Below are 23,308 nucleotides of genomic sequence, written 5' to 3' on the forward strand. Positions count from 1 at the left end.
TAAGCAAAATAAGTCAGTCAGAAAAAAGACAAATACCGTATGATTTCACTCATATGTGGAATTTAACAGAAGAACAAAGGGGAAAGAAAAGAGAAGCAAAACAAGAAACAGACTATTAACTACAGAGAACAAGTCGATGATTACCAGAGGGGAGGTGGGTGGGGCGTGGTGGGAAGGATGAAATAGGTGATGGGGATTAGGGCATGCACTTGCGATGAGAACTGGATATTCTACCGAAGCGCTAAATCACCTGAAACTAATATTACACTGTATGTTAACTACCTGGAATTTAGATAAGCACTTTAAAAAAAATAAGCAAAATTCCTTAAAACAAAAACCCTCTTTGATCTGATCCGCTTTGCAACTGAGACCTAGAGAGCCACCCAAAACCCTGAGCTCCTGGTCCTACTCTTTATATAGAGAGAGAACTGTAAATTCACATGCAGCTTTAAGAAAGAATACAGAAAAATCCAGAATGCCCTTCTCCCAGAACCAGAATCTCGACACTGATGGCCAAGGAACCAGACAGCTGGCCCACCCCCAGTGCTCTGGTGAACTTCTCTGTTCAGTTCCTGCACTTCCTCTCAGCACCATGGGAGTAAATCCTGAGGCCCAATCACAATGTGGCATAGGTGGCTCACCCTTCTGCACCCTGGCACCACCTTAACAAGAAGTGACTGGGGAAGTTGACAGGTTCCAGTGGGACCCCCAACTGCCGGGCAATTGTCAAGTAGAGCAGAGACATGCTGATCGGGATTCCTGTTCTGCGAATCAAAACCTAAAGGAGAAAAAAATCCTTTAGCTTCATGGAAAGGAACCAGACCTTGTCATTCCCTTAACGTAAAGTTCTTACAGGGCCCCCACTGTGCATTGGGAATGACACTAGGTTTTTGTTGGGCAGTATCTGATTTATTTAGATCGGGGGTCTGCAAACTGCAGTCTGTGGGCCAAATCTAGTCCATCGCCTGTTTTTGTATGGCCTGCATAAGAAGAGTTTTAACATTTTTTAGTGTTTTAGAAAAATCATGAAAAGAATACTATTTCGTGACACATAAAAATTACATGAAATTCACATTTCCATGTCCATATAGAAGGTTTCACGGGAACACAGCCACACTTGTTCGTTTTTGCAATGTCCGTGCCTCCTTTCAATTCCAATGGCAGACCTGAGCACTGAGGACACACAGCATATGGCCTACAGAGCCAAAACGTCTGGCCCCTGACAGAGAAAGTTTGCAGATCTGTGATTTAGGGTGTGCTTCTTCCAAAAAGAATGAAAGGCCATGTCAAGAAAAGTGTGTAAAATACGACAGAAAAAATTTAAGGTACATACAGGGCAACAGAATAGATTTGAAAACGGTGCTAAGGATGAAGCACATTAAAACTAAATATCAATGATATGGCCGGCCAAATTTCCTCGGGACATTCTACAGGACAGTGCAGAAAACAGACCTGATTGGTTTCACGGTTTCATGTTTGTAAGATATAAACTGACCAAAGTAAGAGAAATACCTATTTCTAGACAGGAAATGATCTCAAAGGTTTTCACACTGAGAAAAATAAAAATCCATAGCAATATCCTGATGGTAGAGGCAAAAATGCGTTTCACTGGGCATTGAGAGATGAAAAGACAATATATTTGCCCTCAAAAACAATACAATTGGTCAGAAATTAGCTTAAAAAATACATATTATTCTGTTTTAATTCACCCGCATTTACCTGGTGCATATACAAGTTGAGGGCATTATAGTAATCCATCCGGTTCCCCTTAAACTTGAGTTGGTCGTAAAGGACATAGTTCATGGCATCCAGCACCTGGCTCTGGAGTTCTATCTCCATTATCATGGAGGATTCACCTGAAACACAGAGATCTACTCTGAGGACACAAGCACTCCCCACGTTGTGACCAGTGTCCCAAACCCGTACCAGTCTCCCAACAGGACCCAGCAGGTGCCGCCAGTCCAGGGTGGAGAAACGAATATGAACTTAAAAGTCTTTCACATTTCCAGGTGAACATGGTGGTGTCATTAACTGCTTTTCTGGTGGCATAATAGAAACATCCTGCAGAGTTTCTCAAATCCACAAATCCTCTGCAAGGTTTTCTTTTGCAAATACAGTTGGATCCAAAGCAATTCCACACCTGCCTTGAAGGCCAAGCTGGGGTGTCGACTGTTGATGCCCCGGAGGGTTTTGCAAACAAGCTCCACAATGCTGTCAATCTGGGCCTGGATATCTTTGAGGCTGATGTCAGAGAGAGGATTACAGTACTGGTCAATATATACAGCACCTGAAAATGAACAGGAATTATTGAGTAAGGTCCTATTTTTACCCTTTTCCTCTCAGTTGCTCATTTAGCCCAGACACCTGGAGCCATGGTTCTTTGCACCATCCTAGCAGATAAGCTTCGTTCGTGGATGACAGACCTTGCTGCTAATACATGGAGAAGGAGCCACATTCTCACAACAAAGAAGTTTAAACACTTTATTTTCAAAAAATAAACCGAATCCTCTCTCAAAGGTTATGGGCTCAAAAAACGGCATGATACACAACATATTCCCATATTCTATTACAAAGAGAAATAAATGCTATAAAGGAGCTCTTTCCAGTAACTATGAAAACTTAACGGCATAAGACAGTCCCTTTACTTTAAAAAAAAAAAAAGTTGAAAGCCCTCAATGAGGGATTTCTACAAACCGTACCCCTCAAAGGTGAAATAGTTAAATGAACTTTGGAGAGAACTGTACTTTGGAATTACAGAAACAGTAACACTCAGGGAACCTGCAGCTAAAGACTTGTACAAAGTACACTGGAGACACTGTCTCTGGAATCCAGCTCGGCTCTTTACTGCCTGAGGTCATTTTCTAACCAGATGCCAAAGGGCTAACTTGATTATTTGGTTATTAAGACATTTTCATTTGAGAAGCTGCAGTTACGACTTGTTTTTGGAGTTATTTTATTTATTTTTTAAGATTTTTATTTATTTATTTAACAGAGATAGAGAGAGAGCACAAGTAGGCAGAGCGGCAGACAGAGGGAGAGGGAGAAGCAGGCTCTCCGCCGAGCAGGGAGCCCGACGCGGGGCTCAATCCCAGGACCCTGGGATCATGACCTGAGCCAAAGGCATCCGCTTAACCGACTGAGCCACTCAGGCGCCCCTTTGGAGTCATTTTAAATTCAGGAGGTCAGGTTCTCGACCCCCTACTCACACTGCAAGGAGCTGCAAGCAGGCATCAAGAGACCCGGACCCCAGTCCCAGTTTTGCCCCTTAGCTAGGGATTGGTTCCTGGGCTTTCTTGGGATGGTTTCCTCACCTGTTGGCTGACGTCCATTCCACCCTAATGCTATGATTCCTAGACTCTATTAATGCTATCAGATTATTCTTGTTAGTCACCAAGGATTAGAACCCTGGAGCCGACTTCCACTTGCTCAACTACTTGCTCAAAAGCCTTCAATGGCTACCCAGTGCCTATAGCACTGATTTGGATGAGTTACTTTCTTTATATTTGGAAGATGAAAAAGAAAGTCATCGTCTTCCCACAAAGATACAAATGTAGGGACCCGAAGGGGTACGTGTACCCCAATGTTTATAGCAGCAATGTCCACCATAGCCAAACTGTGGAAAGAGCCAAGATGCCCATCGACAGATGAATGGATAAAGAAGATGTGGTATATATACACAATGGAATATTATGCAGCCATCAAAAGGAATGAGATCTTGCCATTTGCAACGACGTGGATGGAACTGGAGGGTGTTATGCTGAGTGAAATAAGTCAATCAGAGAAAGACATGTATCACATGACCTCACTGATATGAGGAATTCTTAATCTCAGGAAACAACTGAGTGTTACTGGAGTGGTTGGGGGTGGGAGGGATGGGGTGGCTGGGTGATAGATATTGGGGAGGGTATGTGCTACGGTGAGCACTGTGAATTGTGCAAGACTGTTGAATCACAGATCTGTACTTCTGAAACAAATAATGCAACATATTTTAAGAAAAAAGAAAAAGAAGAAGATAACAGGAGAGGAAGAAAAGGGGAGTATGTCAGAGGGGGAGACGAACCATGAGAGATGATGGACTCTGAAAAACAAACTGAGGGTTCTAGAGGGGAGGGGGGTAGGGGGATGGGTTAGCCTGGTGATGGGTATTGAGGAGGGCACGTTCTGCATGGAGCACTGGGTGTTATGAACAAACAATGAATCATGGAACACTGCACCAAAAACTAATGATGTAATATATGGTGATTAACATAACAATAAAAAATTAAAAAAAAAAAAAAAAAAAAAAAAAAGAAAGTCATCGTCTTCATAAATAAGTTACAGAAAACAAAGCCTGTCAAATTATGTGGAATAAACAGAAGATGGGGGACTCTCCACTCCAGGATACACAGAAGATTCCAGGCTGGTGAGGATGTTTGAGTTTAATCAATGGAAAGAGATTTTTCACTTCCTTCTAGATGATGAGACTTTTACACAATCAACAAGAATCTGCACTAGGCACTGTGGAGTACGTAGTGATCGTAATAATGTAAGGTCAAGAGACACGAGAAACTTAATGATCAGTTGGAGAACAAAATGCGCACACCTGAAACAGACACTACACCGTGGTTTACTAGTCAATGCTACTGCACGTATGGCTTCTGAGGCGAGTAAAATCTGTAAGCGCTGCAGGAGTCGGCAGAAACTCAATGGAAGTTAAATTTGAACCAAATTTCCGCGGGTGCGCAGGATTTAAGAGGGAATTCTAAGAAAAACGGGTAACACTAATGAAGATACGAAGCCAGGAGGGAAGACAATGACCTGGCTGGAGCAAAGTGGGGTGTTTTGAGAGTAACAGGCATAGGTCTGGGCTTCGGGGGAGGTCCAGATTATGGCAGGCACTGAAAAGCAGGCAGAGTTAATCTAAAAAAAAGGAAATCAGCCAGCCGCAAAGGGGTGGTGAAAAGGCCAGGTTTCAGGCTGGACTGGTGCTAGGTGTCAGTGGCCTTCAGGCTCAGGAAGGCAAGTGCCACTTCGAAAGCGGCTGCCGGGAGAGGTGACAAGTCTGCCCAACCACAGGAATAGAATGGGGACACAACCATGCCAACACTGGAAAGAAAGAAAACTGATGAACTGGATAAGTCACAGGGAGCAGGGAATGAAAGTGAATGAACAGTCGTACCTGCACTTCATAACCATAATTTATGGGAGTGCTTCTGCAATATGCTAGGAATTTAAATTAGTTTAAAAAAAACGAAGTCACATTTTGTTCTTGTCTGACTTAGCAGGAACAAAGTTATTCCCTTCATCATGTCTGTCCACTCGACTTCTTTCTCCTCACTTCTCATTATGGACAAGCAGACTCACTGATGCACAAGGACACTTCGTCCTCATTAAACTCCAACCAGGGAGGTGAAGGTGAAGGGATTTGCTTGAAGTCACACAGAGACAAAACTGGACAAATTTCTGATTTGGACATGATGCTTCAAAGCTTATTAGAAAAAGGGAATTTAACCTCATTAGCTAAATTATCAGCCTCATGCTTTGAACTGACGGTGCATCTTGAGAAAACACTGTCTCTTCAGCTGACAGCCAAACACTCTGGCAAAATCTTAGCTCCAAGTTTAGCAGTTTTGCCTGTCTAACCTCCAGAAGTCCATGCAGCACAGTTCACTTTTCTGCCACGCCACCCTCAGGGACGGTCTCCACTACTGATGTGAACGACAGCTTAGCTGCCTATCAGAAGATCACTGTCAGAGCCTCACCTTCAAGATACGATTCATAGTCATCAGGCTGCTGAAGAAATGCCTTCAAGTTATTTAAAATTTTCTGTTGGCGTAGGTAGTAGAGAATTTTTTTAGCGTAGTATTTCCAGGTCAAAGCTTTTCTGGAAGACAAACAAACAGGTCAATGAGAATCAAGATACTAAATAAAACCTTCGATTACCTTATTTTTTGCTTCACACTAATCATAGGATGTAAAGAGCCTACTTAACAAGAAAAATATAACTGGTTCGTGATCACATGGCACTTCCTATCATGGAACAGATAGCACAATTTACGACTTTGCATTTGTAACTAACACTAGACCATTCGTGCTGAAATCCAAGAAAACACTGACCTGTTTGGCTTCAGATTTACTAAAAGGAAATCCAAGAGAAAGCTGAAAAGCGGGGGCAACTGGCTGAGGCTCAGGAACCAGGGGTGAGGTGTCTGCAATCTGCTGGCCCCTGGGTACCTGCCTCAGGAACTCAGGCCTTGGGCTAAGGCTCCCTCTTTCTACGCTCACTCCATGGTGATCTCATCCCATCTCACGGTTTCAAATATTATCTCCACTGACAGCCCTCAGTTTATTTTCCAGTACGCATTTCTCCTCTAAACTCCAGACCTGTATGTCCAACTGCTCCTCCACAACCCCACCTGGTTGTCTGGTGAACCCCTTACCCATGCTTCCCCTCCCAGCAATCCCCCTGTCTCAGGTAAAGGCAACTCTGCCATTGCAGTCAGGCCGAAAACCTTGGAGCTCTCCTGGCCTCCTTGCTTGCTTGTTCTGCGGCTACATTCAACACAACCACCTGTGCTATTCGCTGTAGCTCAAAGTCTACCAGACATGTGAACACTTCCCACTCACTCATCTAAGTCCCCATCATCTTTTGTCTGTATTTTAACAGTCCCCGAACTGAGCCCCCAGCTTCAAACCTGCCCCTCTACAGTCTCCCCGCCACACGGCAGCCTCAGTGCTTCAGTTAGCTAAGTCACAGCACAAAAACCCTCTGCCCCAAATTCTTCGCGGGTTTTCCACCTTGCTCAAAGTAAAAGCCCAAGTCCTAACGATGACCTAAGAGGTCCTTTAAACTCTCCCCCCATTACCCCTCTGACCTCAATTCCTGCTCTTCTCTGCCTCCACCAGGCCTCCGGCCACACTGGCTTCCCTGCTGTTCCTTCATGCCTGGTGGTGCTCACCTGGGGCCTCAGCACTCTAAGCTCCTTGACTGGAACATTCCTTCCCTGGAGATCTGCAATCTGCACCCTCACCTCCTTTCAGGTTTTCATTCAAATGTCATCTTGAGTATGGCCTTCTCCCCTCACCCCCAAATACCCCTCCCTGATTAGTATTTGTTTACAGCAATTCGCATCTTCTAATGTAATAAATCATCTTACTTGGTTAGTGACTATCTCCCCTACTAGAATGTAAGCATTTCTGTGTTGCTAACTAGTGTATTCTCAGTGCCTGGGATAGTTTCTGGTACACAGTAGATGCTCAATAAATATTTGCTAAGCGAATGAAATGCTTTACCAGATATCCAAATGTACACAGGGATCACGGGAAATAGGAGGGACACGGATTAGTTTATCTGTGTGGCTTCAGAAATAAAGAACTCTCTGGGGCGCCTGGGTGGCTCAGTCCGTGAAGCGACTGCCTTCAGCTTGGGTCATGATCTCCAGGTCCTGGGACTGAGACCCACATTGGGCTCCCTGCTCAGTGGGGAGCCTGCTTCTCCCTCTCCCTCTGTCTCTGTCTCCCCCACCCTGCTTGTGCTTTCTCTCTGGCTCGTTCTCAAAAAAATAAATGAAATCTTAAAAAGAAAAAAAAAAAGGACTCTTGCTCTTCAGTTAGTAAATGAAAATCGGCAGAACTAGGTTCTACCAGTCTTTTAACCTTTGAGTTGTAAAGTATGTCAACCTAGAAAACTGCACGAAACAAATAAGCAGCTTCATGAATTAAGCTTAATACACGATTATAAGACAAACATCCTCGTACCTACCAATCAGGCTGAGAAACGACTTCACAGACACCCCAGAGCCCTCCAGGGCCCTCTCTCCCATCTACAGCCATCACAACCCACACCTTCATGCTCATCACTGCCTCACCAAATGTACATCCCGGAACACTCTAGTCTAGCCCATTTTGAGGTCATTCAAGTCTCTTAATGCACAGGCTCCCCCTCCATCTTTCCTTTCCCTTGCACTTTATTTGTTGAAGAAACCTGGTTGTGTGACCTGCAGTTTCCCACAGTCTGGAATTTGTTGACTGCATCCACAAGGTATGGTTTCACATGTTCTTCTGTCTTCTGAATTTCCTGTAAATTGGATGTAGACCCTTGATCAGATTCAGATTCCATTTATTTGGCAAGACTACTTCACAGGTGGTAAGGAAGTCCTTCCATCAGGAGGCAATCATGCCTTGGCTTTCCCTTTCGGTGATGTTAGCAGCCACTGCTCCTCAATGCCCAGGTCCATTAATTCATTAGAGGTTGCAAGGGGTAATATTCTAATTCCACCATCCTTTCTTCATTTATTAGCTGGAGCATTTCTATAAGGAATAATTTCCCCTCATCCACTACTTAATTCCCCCAATGGCACAATAAATAGGAAAGGCAGGATAAATGCTTGTGTCTTTCCTTTTGTTTTTCAAAATAATAATAATTTGAATTCTTATTATCCTCCAAAGGTGAACAATTAGTCGTTCCTGAGTATTATGATGAGCTAACAGAGCTATACACAGTTGGTGTGTTTCAACCCATCCCAGTGATTATCCATACTGCTGCTCAAATCACATCTCTGGCCAATGAAAGCCTCTCCATGTTGGCTCCTGAACACTTACAACATGAAATATTGATACTTCTGATATCTGGTTCCAGATTTCCAAGATGCTTCCAGACTTATCTTTTTACAATTCCTGTATCAGACCTAGAATCAGCCCTTTCCCCACAATCGTGGCTTCTTTTGATGGGAAAGGGTATATCAAGACCACTATCTGGGTACTAGGGATCATCATTTCTACTAGATTGGTTATTGTTTCTAGACCTTTTCAATGGACAGAAATAGTAGGTCTAGTGTATCTATGTGTGTATCCACACACACACCCCTACATATTTTTAAATATATCTCAGGAATTCACACTGATACTTCTAAATCAAATGCAGAACTAAACAGTTTTTACCATCTTCTATTTTGTATCTCTAACTTTTCTTCTTCCGAGAATACCCCACTTCTCTAGAATACCAGAGATGAATTAGAATATCACCTAGATACTCGTTTGCTTTATTCCACATCTTAGAAACACACAAATGCCCAGCCTCAGAATAACAAGACCAGTATTTTCATCACCTTGATAAGTACTGAAAACAGCTAAATATTTGTTTCCATTCTCCCCTACTCTCTGCTCATTTCTTTAAACAACTGTACTAGATCTATGTTGAAAAGGTTTATGGCCATTACATACTTTTTACCCTATTAACTGTCACTTGGATTTAATTCTACAAGTAAATATGTATTTAATGCTCACCATTAGTCCTTCTGTCAGTGTCTCTCTGGTTGTTTTGGTTGTTTGAAGCTCATTTTCTAGCACATTTCTCACGAAGGGCTCAAAAGTCCCCGAGTCCTCACAAGTTGGTAAGTTTGTCTGCAGCCTTTATACTTGGAAGTCAGTTTGGCTGGATATAAAAATCCTTGGCTGACATTTCTGATCCTTGAGCATCTTAAATATATTACTCTTTTTCCCTCTGACATAGAGCAACTGTTGAAAAGTCTGATGATATTCTGATTCTCTTAACCGTATCAGTGCCTTCATCTTTTTTGGTTGGATGCCCAAAAGACTTTTCTGTCTTTAAAATCCAGTAGGTTTACTGAAATATGTCTCAGTGATGGTCACTCTGGGTCATTTTCTCAGGTACAGCGTATGCCACTTTTAATATGTTGTTTCAAATCTTTATTGTAGATGTACTCTTTTTAAAGATCACACAGAACACCATAAATGCAAACTGTTTTCAAATATCCAGAGATTGGTGCTTCAGCATTTATGGAAAACTATCCTTCCTTCCTATGCTTTCCATATTTGCACAATAAGCATTTGCCAGGAATGAATACAAACAGGGTCCCTCAAGAACTCCAGCATCCCAAAATATTTACAAATGTAAGTATTCCCTCTCATTTAAAAACAACCCTGTCTTAGGGTTGTTCAAATGTGTGTCAGGCCAAGAGGTGACATTATCTGTGACACTCATTTTTAAAAAGACTATAACTATGCTTTTTTTGTAACTGGCTGTGCATATTTAGTCATGTTTGCCAATCTAAGTAAAAAAAAAAAAAATTCGTTGTTATTTAACATTTCTTTGCAGAGTGAATTTAAAGATCTACAGGATTCTCAGCCCTCTGGATCTGCTCTTCTGTGAATGTCCTCCTCTTCTGCGTCTTTTTCAATTTCTTCTTAGACATTTTAAGAATTCTACTGATGTTCTTTATAGTTTCTTTGGTCAAAAGGAAGTTTATTTTTTATTGCAAAACTCTGTCTATATTCTTGTATTGCTCTGGTCTCATTAATCTTAGTTAAGTAGGTCTCCCTAGATTAGACACAAAGTCTGCTATTTTACTGACGGATTTTCATTGTGATAATTTTAAAATTTAGGTTATTTAATCTTTTGGAACTTAATTTTTGTGTATGATGTCAGTTTTACTTTCTTCCAGATGAATATTCAGCTATTTCCAATAACAACCATTAAGTATGCCACCTTTTCCCCTCTGACTTTAAATATATTATCTTTTATGCTGGGACACAATTCTGAATTATTCTGTCACTCATGTAGCTCTCAACTCTCAATTTAAACACTGTTTCAGTTACAGCCAGCTTCATCTATGTCCTATTACCCAGTGATGCAAGCTTTACAAAGTGATTATTTAAAAATTGTGGGGTTTTTTTGGCTCATCTAGTGAATTTATTCTTCTTGACATATTTTATGACAATACTATCCAATTAAAGCAAAAAAACTCCTGTCCCCAAACTCTTTTTGCATCCTAATTGGAATAGCACTAGGGTTATGTGTTAATTTTAGAAGAACTGACATTTTTGTAATAGTAAGTCTCCCCAGTCAAGGACATGCTATCTTTTATGTTTTTCGGTAACATTCTATAGTCTGACCTCGGACGCTCATTCCCAGGAACCTATTACTTAGAAATAAGACCACAAAAAACATCACCCTCCACAATAACATAAGATGGAGAAGAAAGTGGCTGCTCATCAACAGTGGGATAGTTAAATAAATTACAGTATGTACTGTAAAACAGTATACAGCCATTAATAAAATGAATTTGACTTTTTATCAGTTGATTAGATTCCCACAAGGTAATGCTAAATGAGAAAAAAAAGATACAGAAAAGCACCTATTTTATGATCACAATTCTGTGAAATAAATGATCTCCCTCCATCCCCACATATATTGATGTGTATCAGAATGTTAGAACATAGGCTAAGCTGTCATCATTAATTACAGGGGTGGGGCAGGGAAAGCCAATGCAAATGGAGAGAGTGGGGAGGAATGGAGAAACAGCATAAGCAAGAAAAAATAAAGTCTGCACTCAACATCAAATCAAAACTACAACAACCAATAAACTTAGTATATATGACATTATGTTTACATATTTGAAAGTATACTCACATATATGTAAAAAAGACAGGTCAGCTTTTATTTTTAAGGCTGTACAATACTATTAGATCATACTTCAATTCATTTATAGATAAACCAAAATACAAACGGAAAAATGACCTCTGCATCTGAACTCATCCAAGGCCTAGAATAGTGGCACATTTACCTCTCCCCTACAGTTGTTCCTGATAGATAGTTCTCTCTCCTAAACCCCTTTAAAAACAAGAAAATATCCTATGCCTTGTTTGTGAGCTATCGCACAATAAGCTCTAAGGAAGATGCTAAGCTAGCCTTATCTTCTATCACTAATAGTTTCCAGAACTTTTAGGGCAGAAAATCTTTTTCATTGGTATGTTAAACTGGAAGCCAAGTCATCTTTTAGGTAAACTGGAAATTAACCTTCACAGCAGAAAATATGAGGCATAAAAAATTTTAAACAACAAACAAGAGACGATGGATTCTTCTTGATCAGGAGAGATAAAGGAAAGGTTCAATCAGATACCAATAATGTTCAAGGCCAAAGTAAGATCATTTCTTAACAAAACTCAGAAATCATTAAGAAAATCCTCCATTAAATTAAAACATGCCTAAGAAATCAAGAAAAAAATTCAATCCATAACAGACAAATTTGGTGATGGTAGGTGGAGAGGTCATAAAGGAAGGGTAGTTTATATTACTAAGTGACATAATAGATATAAGTGCCAAGCACAGTATTTGACCCATACTAGGAATAAATACTAATTCTTTTTTCCTTCCAAAAGGATTTTTGCAAGGTTTCTTTAAATATCAATTGTCTCTGTGTATTTACATTACTTACACAGAATTTTTCAAGAATATAACGATGGCAAGACATGAAATATTTGGAAAACATATCCCAGGGTTCAGCCACATACAAATTACAGCAGTTAATTCTGGGCATTATTAGAATGAACAAAAAACAATCCTTGCTAAAACGTGTAACTTACCTTCCTTCCATATTTAGGATACACACCAATTCATCCTCAAAAAATATCTCTGGTCCCTCAAGATTCTCAATGTCACTAAAACCATTACAAGGGACCTATGAAGAAGACATATACAAACAGGCCTCAATAACAGGCAATAATCTGTCACTCTCACACACAAATCTGAGTTGCAAACAAAGATGCTCATGTGCATGGAAGTGGTAACAGCTGTCCTACACTATCCTGCACCACCCACCATGGGTGGCAAGTAACATGTGGAGTAACAATAATTTGTTCAGATCTTACTGCCCCAGTTGTAAATTAATTATATTTTCATAGTCTGGAATTTCTGAAATTACTCAGAGTTCTAATGTGAAGAAAAATAGCTCTGAAACAAGGATTAGAAATACAAAATATCATAATTTACAACAGTGATTTCATGCAATTTATGTTGTACTCAAGTAGGAGCACAGGACCAGAGAGAAGCCTAGTACTTTGGGCAACTCACTTAACCCACTGGGCCTATTTTCTCCTCTGTAAATTGAGGTGGGGGTACCAATAAGCTTTAAAATTCTACTACTTCTCCCATTTTGTTTTGAAAGTAGCCAGGAAATTTCATGTCAACCTGTGTGCATGCAGAGAACACAAGAATATAAGGGTCCTGAGCCAAAGTAATCATCCACCCACAGATCAATCTTAAGTCTATTCCTGCTATATTCAAAGTCCTTGACATATTTCTAATTAGGCAGTGGTACACAGAAAGAGGGAGCTAAGGAAAAAATACAGCAATTCATCATTATTAGACAAACACACAGGCTGTTAAAAATGCACACAAAACCAGCTGGACTAGAAACAGAGGATGCAAATTAGTAGCCCATGACCAAGTGCATCAAATACATCTAGCGCCCAAATATATGTGTGTGCAATCACATTTGTACCAGTTTTAAAATCTGATATGAAGGCTTTTGGCCAGGGCATGGCTTATCCAGAATAGAACATAAATTCTGTCCATCTTAATATCAACGAAAATTTATTTATAGAAATGAATTACACTAGGGGCGCCTCAGTCAGTTAAGCGTCCCACTCTTGATTTCGGCTCAGGTCATGATCTCAGGGTCCTGAGATCAAGACCCACGTCCGGCTCTGCGCTTAGTCCTGAATTAGCTTTGTGTCATCCCTGCTCCTGCCAACCGCCTGCTTGCTCTCACTCTGGCTCCTGCTCTCTCTTTCTCTCTCAAATAAATAAAATCTGAAAGGAAAAAAATAAAGAGAGGGAGAGAGAGAGAGAGAGAAAGAAAGAAGGAAAAAGAAAGAAAGAATGACAGACAGACTGGAAGGAAGAACTGAATTACATGGGGGATATCTGGTTTTATTCCCCATAGGGGAATAAGTTCAAATTTGTCCAAAGTTCAAATTTTCCCTTTCAAAACTTGAAAAGTCTTGAAAACAATTCACATGTATGAACTCCATTTAGTAATATTAATTAAAATTAGAAAATAGGAATTAATCAGGGTGCCTCACTAGCCCAGTCAGGAGAGCATACAACTCTTGATCTTAGGGTTGTAAGCTCAAGCCCCACATTGAGTGTAGAAATTACTTTAAAATAAAATCTTGGGGCCTCTGGGTGACTCAGTTGTTAAGCGTCTGCCTTCGGCTCAGGTCACGATCCCAGGGTCCTGGGATTGAGCCCCTCATCGGGCTCCCTGCTCCAAGGGAAGCCTGCTTCTCCCTCTCCCACTCCCCATTTGTGTTCCCTCTCTCGCTGTGTCTCTGTCAAATAAATAAATAAAATCTTAAAAAAAAAAATCTTAAAAAAGAAAGGAAGAAAGTAAGAAAAGAGAAATTAATCTTCAGTAAACCAGGAAGTAAAATAAACCAGAGGCACCTGGCTGGCTCACTCAGTAGAGCATGCGACTCTTGATCTCACAGGGTCCTGAGTTCAGGCTCCACACTGGGTGTACAGTTTACTTAAAACAAACAAAAAATCCCAAAGCCAATAAATAAATAAATCAGACTGGCTCATTTCTAGGCCCTCAATCAGAAGTAAATTTAAGGGGTGCCTAGGTGGCTTAGTTGGTTAAACATCTGCCTTCGGCTCAGGTCATGATCCTAGGCTCCTGGGATTGAGCCCTGCATCGCTTCGGGCTCCCTGCTCAGTAGGGAGCCTCCTTCTCCCTCTCCCTCTGCCATTCACTCCCTTGTGCTCTCTGGCTCTCTCTCTCTGTCAAATACATAAAATCTTAAAAAAAGAAAGAAAGAAAGAAAGAAATTTAAAATATTAGTGTGAACTACTTCCCGGAATTACAAAAACTTAAGAATCATGACCTAATATAGAAACTTCTGAGACGCTTTGTGGGAAAAGAAAACAACTACAAAAACCCATGCATTTCAGCAATATTTAAAAAAAAAAAAACAAACAACACTTTTCAGGGATAATGAATGCAAGATAATTTAACTGACGGAGTGATACGTCTGATTTACAGATAGCTTCCAATCCTTCCAATTACCTTAAGAAACAATGCTATTCACTAGTGGTTAGTTAGAACTTGCAAAGCCAGAGAAGAAAAACCGTATTAATTTTGTCAACCCTTCTGGGAAAACAACTGGGCAAACGAAATCTGTAGTGTTTGATCACCGATAATCCCCTAACTCCAGCGGGGGCTGTGAAAAATATGTTTAACCTCCTCCAGGAGAAATGATGCTGATCTGGATTCCCTCTACATTGTGCTGCGGGTCCCTCCCTCCCTCTCCACCCCCATTCTCTCTCTGGCTTTAGAAAAGTAAAGCTGGCAGGGACAAATGGCTTCGTGTTGTTGGCTGGGAGGAAAAGGACACAATGACTCTTGCGGCCATCTAAGTGAGTCAGGGACTGTGAGAGAACTGAAAAAGAAGTATCAGAAAGCTGGATGAGCTAATGCCTACAGACCCAGACACATACACCACTAGCAGGCAAAAGCGGGGAGCTACATCAACGGATCCTTACGTGCTCCGAAAAGAACCTCTTTGAGAATGAGGCTACAATCTTCCGGGCTTCTAACCCAGCTTTTTGCCGAACTTTATACTCCTCCAACCAATTGACGTAGTCGGTGGGGCTGTAGTGTTTCATAAGGGAAGGCCACCTACAAGGAGAGAAACACCCTCTCAGCTTAACGGAGACTCAAAGGCAGACACACGAATCAAAGACAGCCTTGAAAAACAGGGAAAGCAGTATGGTTTAGTGGCACCGGGGCCCTGGCGGTGACCCTAGTTCAAATCTCCACCCGGCACGCAGCCTGCGGCGTGACCTTGGCGTGGCAGTAGGAATGCTCCGTCTCCACTCCCCATCTATAAAATGGGGACAGTTGCAGCAACAGTAATAGCGACGACAAGGGCTGCTAACATTGATCGCGCGCCTCACAAGGGCCGGGCCCTGTGTAAATAAATGCTCCTTACACATCATCTCATTTAATAACCACAGCAGAAGGTAGGTCTGATTATCACCGTGTAAACTCGATGAATGGGGCTCAAAAGAAAGGGAAGTCGCCACCCCCCCCCAAGGTCATACGGCAAGTGTGCCACGGCCAGATTGATCCGGGGTCCCACACCGAAATCTGTGCTCTCCGCCCGCAACCGGGGAATGCTGCGTCCGCTTCCTCCAAGGGCTGTTAGGATCACTGCATCGCCGGATCCATGTAAACATTTTAGCTCGGAGTCGGGCACAAAGAAGCGCGCAGGATGGATCAGCAGCGATCCTACCGTCGTCACCCTCTATGGCGGGCCCCTGGCTGCCGGGAGCTTCCCGATGCGCAATTTGGGCAGCGGCGGGTCCGCGCGGCGTGGACCCCAGGGGCCCGGAGAGCCGGCGGCCCGGAGGCCTTTGTCTGTCGGTCCGCGGGCAGGGGTCCGGGGGTGGCCTCCGGGGAGAGGGTCCGCGCGCGGGCAGGGAGGCGGCGGCGCGGGCCGGCCAAGCCCGAGCCCGGGCCCGGGGGGCGCGGGGCGGGGGCGCGGGCGGCGGGCTCACCTCACCCGGAACTGCTCCTTCCACACCTTCCCGCTACTCTGGCACAGCTCGCGCAGTCGCCGGCAGGTGCTGGAGACGCGGCCGATGTCGGCGGCCGTCAGCGAGCCGCTGCACAGGATGTACTCCAGCACCTCGCCGGGCAGGTTGACGAGGCAGCTGAGGCCCGCCGCTTCGGGCGCGGCCTCCTCCGCCAGCGCCGGGACCACCTCCATCGCGCTGTCGACCGCTGCCGCCGCCATCTTGTCCGCGTACCTGGGCCCGCCGCGCGCGCGCGCCAGGGCGCCCCGCTTCGCCCCGCCCACTCGCCTTGAGGGGCGGGCGCACGGATCGCCCCGCCCGCGTTCTTGGCCACACCCTCTCGGCCCGGGCTGCGACGGGTCGAAGGAAGCCGGGTCTTGGCAACTGCGCGGTGGGTCCGGGAGCTGGGAACCCGCGGTCGTAGCAGCCTCCAACTTTCTTGTGTGTCCGGAGCGCTTCCTGTGCGTGAGCTCAGCGGTCCTTCCGAATAACCCTATCACCTCTTATCTCCCCGAGTTACAGATGCGGAAACTGAGGATCTAGCTAAACGGACTTGCTCACAATTCCGTGTACTGAAGAGAGACTTGACTTCTGCTTGACTGCTCTAAATATTCTTGAGTTGGTGCTATTTTTACATTTTACATTTCTTTCTCCTCTATTAGAGCCCTCTATGATGGGTGCTGTAATTATACCCATTCTAGGAATACGGAAAGCAAGGCTCATAAAGGTGGGAGTCACTGGTTCAAAGTCACAGACACAAAAAGTGGTAGAGCCTGGCTTTGAACCCTTAAAGCAGGAATTACCATCCGGGTAATTCAGTGCCTACACCAATAATAATAATAATAATAATAATAATTTTATTATTAATAAATATCAAATAAATAAATGTTATTATTTTTAACCCGGGGCCCTGTGCTGTGTGCCCTGGAGATACAGATGTGAGTAAGACGGTGTCCTTGCCTCACAAGAGCTCAAAGTCCAGTTGGGGGGACACATAGGTATAGAAAAATCTACTGTCAGTACATGGAGGCTCAATAAGGCCCCCACCTCAATTTGGAAATCAGAATGCCCTGAAAGTATTGAAGTTGTAAAGTTAACTCTCAATGGATGGTGTTAAGCCATCCATTGCTCCCTACTGCCCTTAGAAATGAATCCAAAATCCCTAACATTCTTGCAAAGGGATAGTCCCCTGTTTACCTCTCCTTATCTATCTGAAGCCATTCTTTCCTTCACTAGTCACATCCCAGCCAGCCTGGTCTCTTTCCTTCCACTTCTGGCCTTCACAGGTATGCTGGTCCCACTGCCTGGAATATATTTTGTGCTAGAATGTCCTCCTTCTAGCTCCTCCGCCTCTTCCTCCAGGCCTTAGTTTAACCTCTCCAGATGACCTCCCGTTTCCTCACCTCAGCCCCACTGCCCCGCATATGATTCCTTCCCAGCATTTTTCAGTCTTGTCTTTACTTACTGAATTAATTTATAACTGTCCAACCTTCATCTTTCCTGCTAGATCAGAAGCAACTTCAGCATCAGGACTGTATTTGATTCACTGGTGGGTGCCCCGTGACTTGGCTCAGGCCCCATACGTAGCAGATCCTCAATAATTGCCTGTTATTTGCATTGTCCAACCAGCTGTTTAGCTAGAGCAGGTCAGACTTTCTGAGGGACAGTTTCTCATCTGTAAAATGGGGATAATAAGAAGAATGCTGGCCTCCTGGGATTGTCAGGAGAATTCAGTGAGTACATGGAGATAAAGCGCATAGAACAGAGCCCGACACAGGGAAAGTGCTGGATAAAAGTGTGTCATGGGGGAATGGGGAGATACTGCTTCATGAGTACAGGTTGTATTTTGGAGAGATGGCAATGTTTTGGAACTAGATGGAGGTGGTAGTTGCACAACATTGTGAATGTACTAAATGCCACTGAATAGTTCATCTTAAAATGTTTAATTTTAGGAGCACCTGGTGGGCTTAGTTAGGAGAGCATGGGACTCTTCTTGATCTCTGGGTTGATGTCCAGAACTCTCTCTGCAGCCCAGTTCGCTCCTCTGAGATCTAGACTCGCTTAGCTAACTGCTCACCTGACATTCCCTTTGGGTCCCTAAAACTCAGTGTGTCCAGGAGAAAACACACATCCTCCAGCAACTTCACCTTGCCCTCTTCCAGTGGTTCCTGCCTTAGGAAAGGCCACCCATCCATCCGTTTCTGTAAAACTAGAAGTCGTGGCCATCCTTGGCACCTCTTTCTCCCTCACCATCTCCATATGAATGACCAATAGAGGTTAATTCCTCTATAAAATGGGGATAACAACAGATCTTCCTATTAAATGAAACAATGCATATATGTCAGTTACTATTGCCGCATAACAAACCCAATACGTAGTGGGTGTAAAACAACCTTGTTTTTTTGCTTTTGATTTTGTGGACCAGGATGTGGGGAAGGTCTTAGCTGGGCAGCTCTGAATTGGGATGAGGTGGTGGCTCCAGATTCCATGCTCTCAAACACAGCATGTACTTAACTCCGTCAGATCCTACAGGGCCTGGAAAGAGGGTTGGGATCTTCTCTTAAGTGTGCTGGGAAGCACTCTCCATACTCGAATGCCCAAACAGAGGTTATGTTCTCTCTGCTTCAGTTTCTCTGAGAAAACTTTTTTGGGGGCGGGGGGAGATAAGGAAACAATTTTCTTCTCTAAAAGGTCACTTCTAATAGTTATCAATCTGTCTCTTTCTCTCTGTTTCCTTAGCCATGGTCCCAGTCCATGTCCCAGCATGGCCCCTAAATGTTCCCCTGGCTTTCACCCTGGGCCAGAGAATGTGAAAATCAGCCCCAGTGACACTCAGACTTTGGTAACCAAAGTTTTCAGGCCATTAGGTAGAAGGCAGACCCCACAGCCGCACAGGTGATTGGCAAGCTGTTCTCATGAAACAACTATTGTTTTCTTATCAATGCCACCCAGGCCCTCCTTCTCCCCCCACCCCCCCTTTTTTTTAAAGTATGCTCCCCAGCCAGCACAGAGCCCAATGCAGGGCTCAGTCCCACCACCCTGAGATTAAGACCTGAGCTGAGATCAAGAGCAGGATGCTTAACCAACTGAGCCACCCACGTGCCCCTCCTTTTTCCCATTTCTTTTTTTTTTTTTAAGATTATTTATTTATTTATTTGACAGAGAGAGAATGAGAGATAGATATTTATTTGAGAGAGAGAGAATGAGAGATAGAGAGCACGAGAGGGAAGAGGGTCAGAGGGAGAAGCAGACTCCCTGCTGAGCAGGGAGCCCAATGTGGGACTCGATCCTGGGACTCCAGGATCATGACCTGAGCCGAAGGCAGTCGCTTAACCAACTGAGCCACCCAGGTGCCCCTCCTTTTTCCCATTTCTGATCAAAGATGACCAAGATCCTGTCAGGAGAAAAAAATGAAAATCTCCTGCCAGTCCAGAAAAGCCTCTCCACAATTCTAGAAAAGAGTAGTTTTAATAGTGAATAAGCAAACTGGACTTGAGGCACAGCGCAGGTCATCTGCTAATAAGATTACAAAATGGAGAGAGGGCGCCTGGGTGGCTCAGATGGTTAAGCGTCTGCCTTCGGCTCAGGTCATGATCCCAGGGTCCTGGGATCGAGTCCCGCATCAGGCTCCCTGCTCCTTGGGAGCCTGCTTCTCCCTCTGCCTCTCTCTCTCTCTCTCTCTCTCTCTCTCATGAATAAATAAATAAAATCTTAAAAAAAAAAAAAAACAAAACGGAGAGAAATCCCACGCTTTTCATGTATAGCCAAGTACTGCGTCCCAAACATGCTCTCAAGATTAAGGCTAACTTGTCCTCAGGTAGAAAGACCTGACGCATCTTTCCTAGTTCATCCTAAACTCACTTGGTAATCAGGGTACACATTGTGCTGGGTAATTGCCTTTGTCTCAAGGAAGTAATAAAACTTCTCATCTTTACGATAAGCAGGAGGTTACAGCTTGGAACAAGTTGCTTAGGCTAAACCCCCACGGTCCCAGGGAGTTAGGGACACTATCTTCCTTGATATTTACATTTCAAAGAGGCTTCTCTTCTCCCTCCGCCCCTCCCCCTGCTCATGCTCTCTTTCTCTCTCACTCTCTCTCTCAAATAAATAAATAAAATCTTAAAAAACAAAAAGAAAACATGATGCTAAGTCAAAGAAGCCAGCCACAAAGGGACAAATATTGTATGATCCCACTTCCGTGAAACATCGAGAATAGGCAAATTCATAGAGTTAGAAAGTAGATTAATGGGAGGGCCTGGGAGGGAGGAGGCAATGGGGAGTTATTGCTTAATGGTAATAGAGTTTCTGTTTCGGGTGATAGAAAATGTTCCGGATGTTCTGGAAATAGATACTGGTGACAGTTATACACCATCGTCCTTTATATATTTTTTTAAGATTTATTTATTTATTTATTTGAGAGAGAGAGAGAGAGAGAGAGAGAGAGAGAGAGAGTGTGTGTATGCGGGGTGGGGGAGGGGCAGAGAATCTGGAGCAGACTCCCCTCTGAGCATGGAGCCCAATGCGAGGCTCAAGCTCACGACTCCGAGGTCATGACCTGAGCTGAAACCAAGAGTCGGAGGCTCAACTGACTGAGCCCCCCAGGCGCCCCCACCATTGTCCTGTATACATACCATCGGATTGTATACTTAAAAATAGCTAGATGGTAAATTTTCTGTTACATGCAGTTTACCATATTAAAAAAAAACAGCAAAAGATTTACATACATATCAAAAAGACAGAGGAAAGATTTACATGCACATAGTTTCTCAAGGAAATGCTCTAAGAAGGGAAAAAGGGAATGAATCTCTTTCTGCTTGGGCAACAGGGAAATTTCTGAACAATTTACCCTGTAGGACCCTCTTCCCAAACTGCCAACTGTATTGAACAGAGAGCCAATCCCCACAGCCCTAGCTCCTGCTTAAAATTACCTAACACAAGTCCAAATCCCAGACTAATCCCTTCTGGCCCCTCCTACCTGGCCCCCCCAGATCCCCCCGGGGGGCCCCCTCCCTGCTCCAGCAAGTGAATAAACCCATCTTTGTGGATTATCGCATGTGGTGTAGGTCCCGTTATCTTTGGCTAGAGGGTTTCAATATTCCTCTCCCAAGAGATCTCTATGACCTAACTAGAGAGACCATTCCCACAGCCTTCAACATCTTCAATGGCTTCAAAAGAAGTGTACAAACTCTTTCTCTTCTGATCCATCTCCCCAGACTCTGTCCCACCTGAGGGCCTTTGCTAATTCCGTTCTTTTTTTTTCCTGGAGGGCCGGCTTCCTGGTTCCTAACTCACGTTTAGATGTCCAACTCAAGCACCCTGTCTGCAGAAACACACACTGGGGGAAGTGTGCCCTCAAGGGGTCCCGTTCCATTCATTACACACTCCCAAATTGTCATAGTACACACATTGTACTGTTGTGCGAACTATTGTGTGAACTGTTGGGTTCACTCACCGGCACGGGCAGATCCAGCTTCCGTGGGGCCTGGAGCTTATACTGTTTGGAGGCCCTATTTTAGAAAAGGAAGGCATCAAGATGAAAAAAATGAACAGGGGCACACTTGTGTAGCATGAGAAAAGAAGGGGCCTTGAAAGGGTCTTTCCAAGTGAGGGGGCCCCGGAGTTAAGCTTCATTAGCTCCACGGGAAACACATCTCTTCTTATAAAATGATGACCTTCATGACAGCAGGGCCTCTGTCCGATTTTGCTCAGATATTTATTGAATGTACGGCTAGGGTATGTGAGAGGGTGTCACCCTATCCTACAGACACTTCTTCAGACCAAAGAGCCCCCCCGAATCCCCCCAAGCATGCTTGGCTTGCTCCCTTAGGCCGCCTCAGTCATGGGGCTGATGAGACCTTCCCCAACCACCTTCTGTAAACTCTCCGTCACTCTGCTGTTTTTCTCCAAAATTACTTATCACCCTTTATCATTATGACATACTCCTTCAAAAAAATTACCGTCTCTCTCCTTCCAACAGAATGTGAGACCTCTTGGTTGACCTCCACTGTCTACAAAAGGGCCCAACACATAGTAGGTCCTCATTATATTTCTAGTGAATAAGGGATTAATCCTGTAAGTGCAAGTCACTTGAGCTGGTTGTAAATTGCACGGGGTGGGGGGTGGACGTGAATCTTTAGGGCCAGAGCCTAGACAATGGCAGGCTGACTAATGGCCCCCAAACACGTTCATATTCTCACATCCCTGGCGCCTCTGATTGTACTATGAGGTGTGTGTTTTCTTCCAACACCACCAAGCAATCCTCCAACACTAGTTGGGTGTCCTACGATTCAACCCAATTCTGACATTGTCTACTTGGAGACCCCACGGGTTCAGGGCTCAGACTGATAAGACTGTCCCCCTCTCCCCCACTTTAGCTGATACTTAGAAGCGGAGGTTGTTGCCTGTGGTTCTGATTGGCTATAAACCAGAAGTTCCCCCGACCTCTTCACCAGTTTGATTAATTTGCTAGAATGACTCACAGAACTCAGAAACATTTTACTTCCTTGATCACCGGCTTATTACAAAAGGATGTAACTCAGGACCAGCCAGATGGATGAGATGCATAAGGCAAGGTTTGGGGAAGAGGTCTCGGAGCTTCCAGTGCTTTTTGAGCATGCCACCCTCCCCAAATCTCCACGTGTTCACCAACCTGGATGCTTCTGAATCCGGTCCTTTTGGGTTTTTTTAGAGGCTTCCATTACAAGGGCATGATTGATTGACTCATTGGCCACTGGTGATTGATTCCACCTCCCTGCAGGTCAGGAAGGGTGGGAAGGAAAGGGAGGGAAATTTCCAACCCTTTGATCATGTGGTCGGTTCCCCTGGCAACCAGTCCCCATCCTCAGGTGCTTTTCATAAGTCAATTCATTCACATAAACTCAGGTGTGGTGAAAGGAACAACGAGAATTTATCCCTCTTATCACTTAGGAAATTGCAAGGATTTTAGGA

The 23,308-nt window shown here is 43.8% G+C and overlaps 1 protein-coding gene across 7 annotated transcripts in view; it reads right to left on the bottom strand.

Moving 5' to 3' along the window:
• The window catches only part of FBXO21 (F-box protein 21), a 51,085-nt gene extending 34,446 nt beyond the window's left edge, over window positions 1–16,639 (bottom strand). For 2 of the 7 annotated variants that reach the window (XM_027575535.1, XM_027575536.1), the window contains exons 1-7: window positions 16,343–16,637; window positions 15,326–15,461; window positions 12,364–12,458; window positions 5,742–5,863; window positions 2,141–2,287; window positions 1,720–1,856; window positions 642–778 (exon numbers count right to left, since the gene is read on the bottom strand). In XM_027575535.1, the coding sequence (XP_027431336.1) occupies window positions 642–778; window positions 1,720–1,856; window positions 2,141–2,287; window positions 5,742–5,863; window positions 12,364–12,458; window positions 15,326–15,461; window positions 16,343–16,581 (1,013 nt within the window). In that variant the 5' untranslated portion in view covers window positions 16,582–16,637. Of the gene's footprint in view, window positions 1–641; window positions 779–1,719; window positions 1,857–2,140; window positions 2,288–5,741; window positions 5,864–12,363; window positions 12,459–15,325; window positions 15,462–16,342 lie in introns of all 7 variants that reach the window. The other 5 variants (XM_027575539.1, XM_027575538.1, XM_027575541.1 and 2 more) reach the window with 4 other exon arrangements.
• Window positions 16,640–23,308: the final 6,669 nt, after the last annotated feature.

This window comes from Zalophus californianus, chromosome 14 (assembly GCF_009762305.2).
Source record: "Zalophus californianus isolate mZalCal1 chromosome 14, mZalCal1.pri.v2, whole genome shotgun sequence".
Classification (NCBI taxonomy): domain Eukaryota; kingdom Metazoa; phylum Chordata; class Mammalia; order Carnivora; family Otariidae; genus Zalophus; species Zalophus californianus.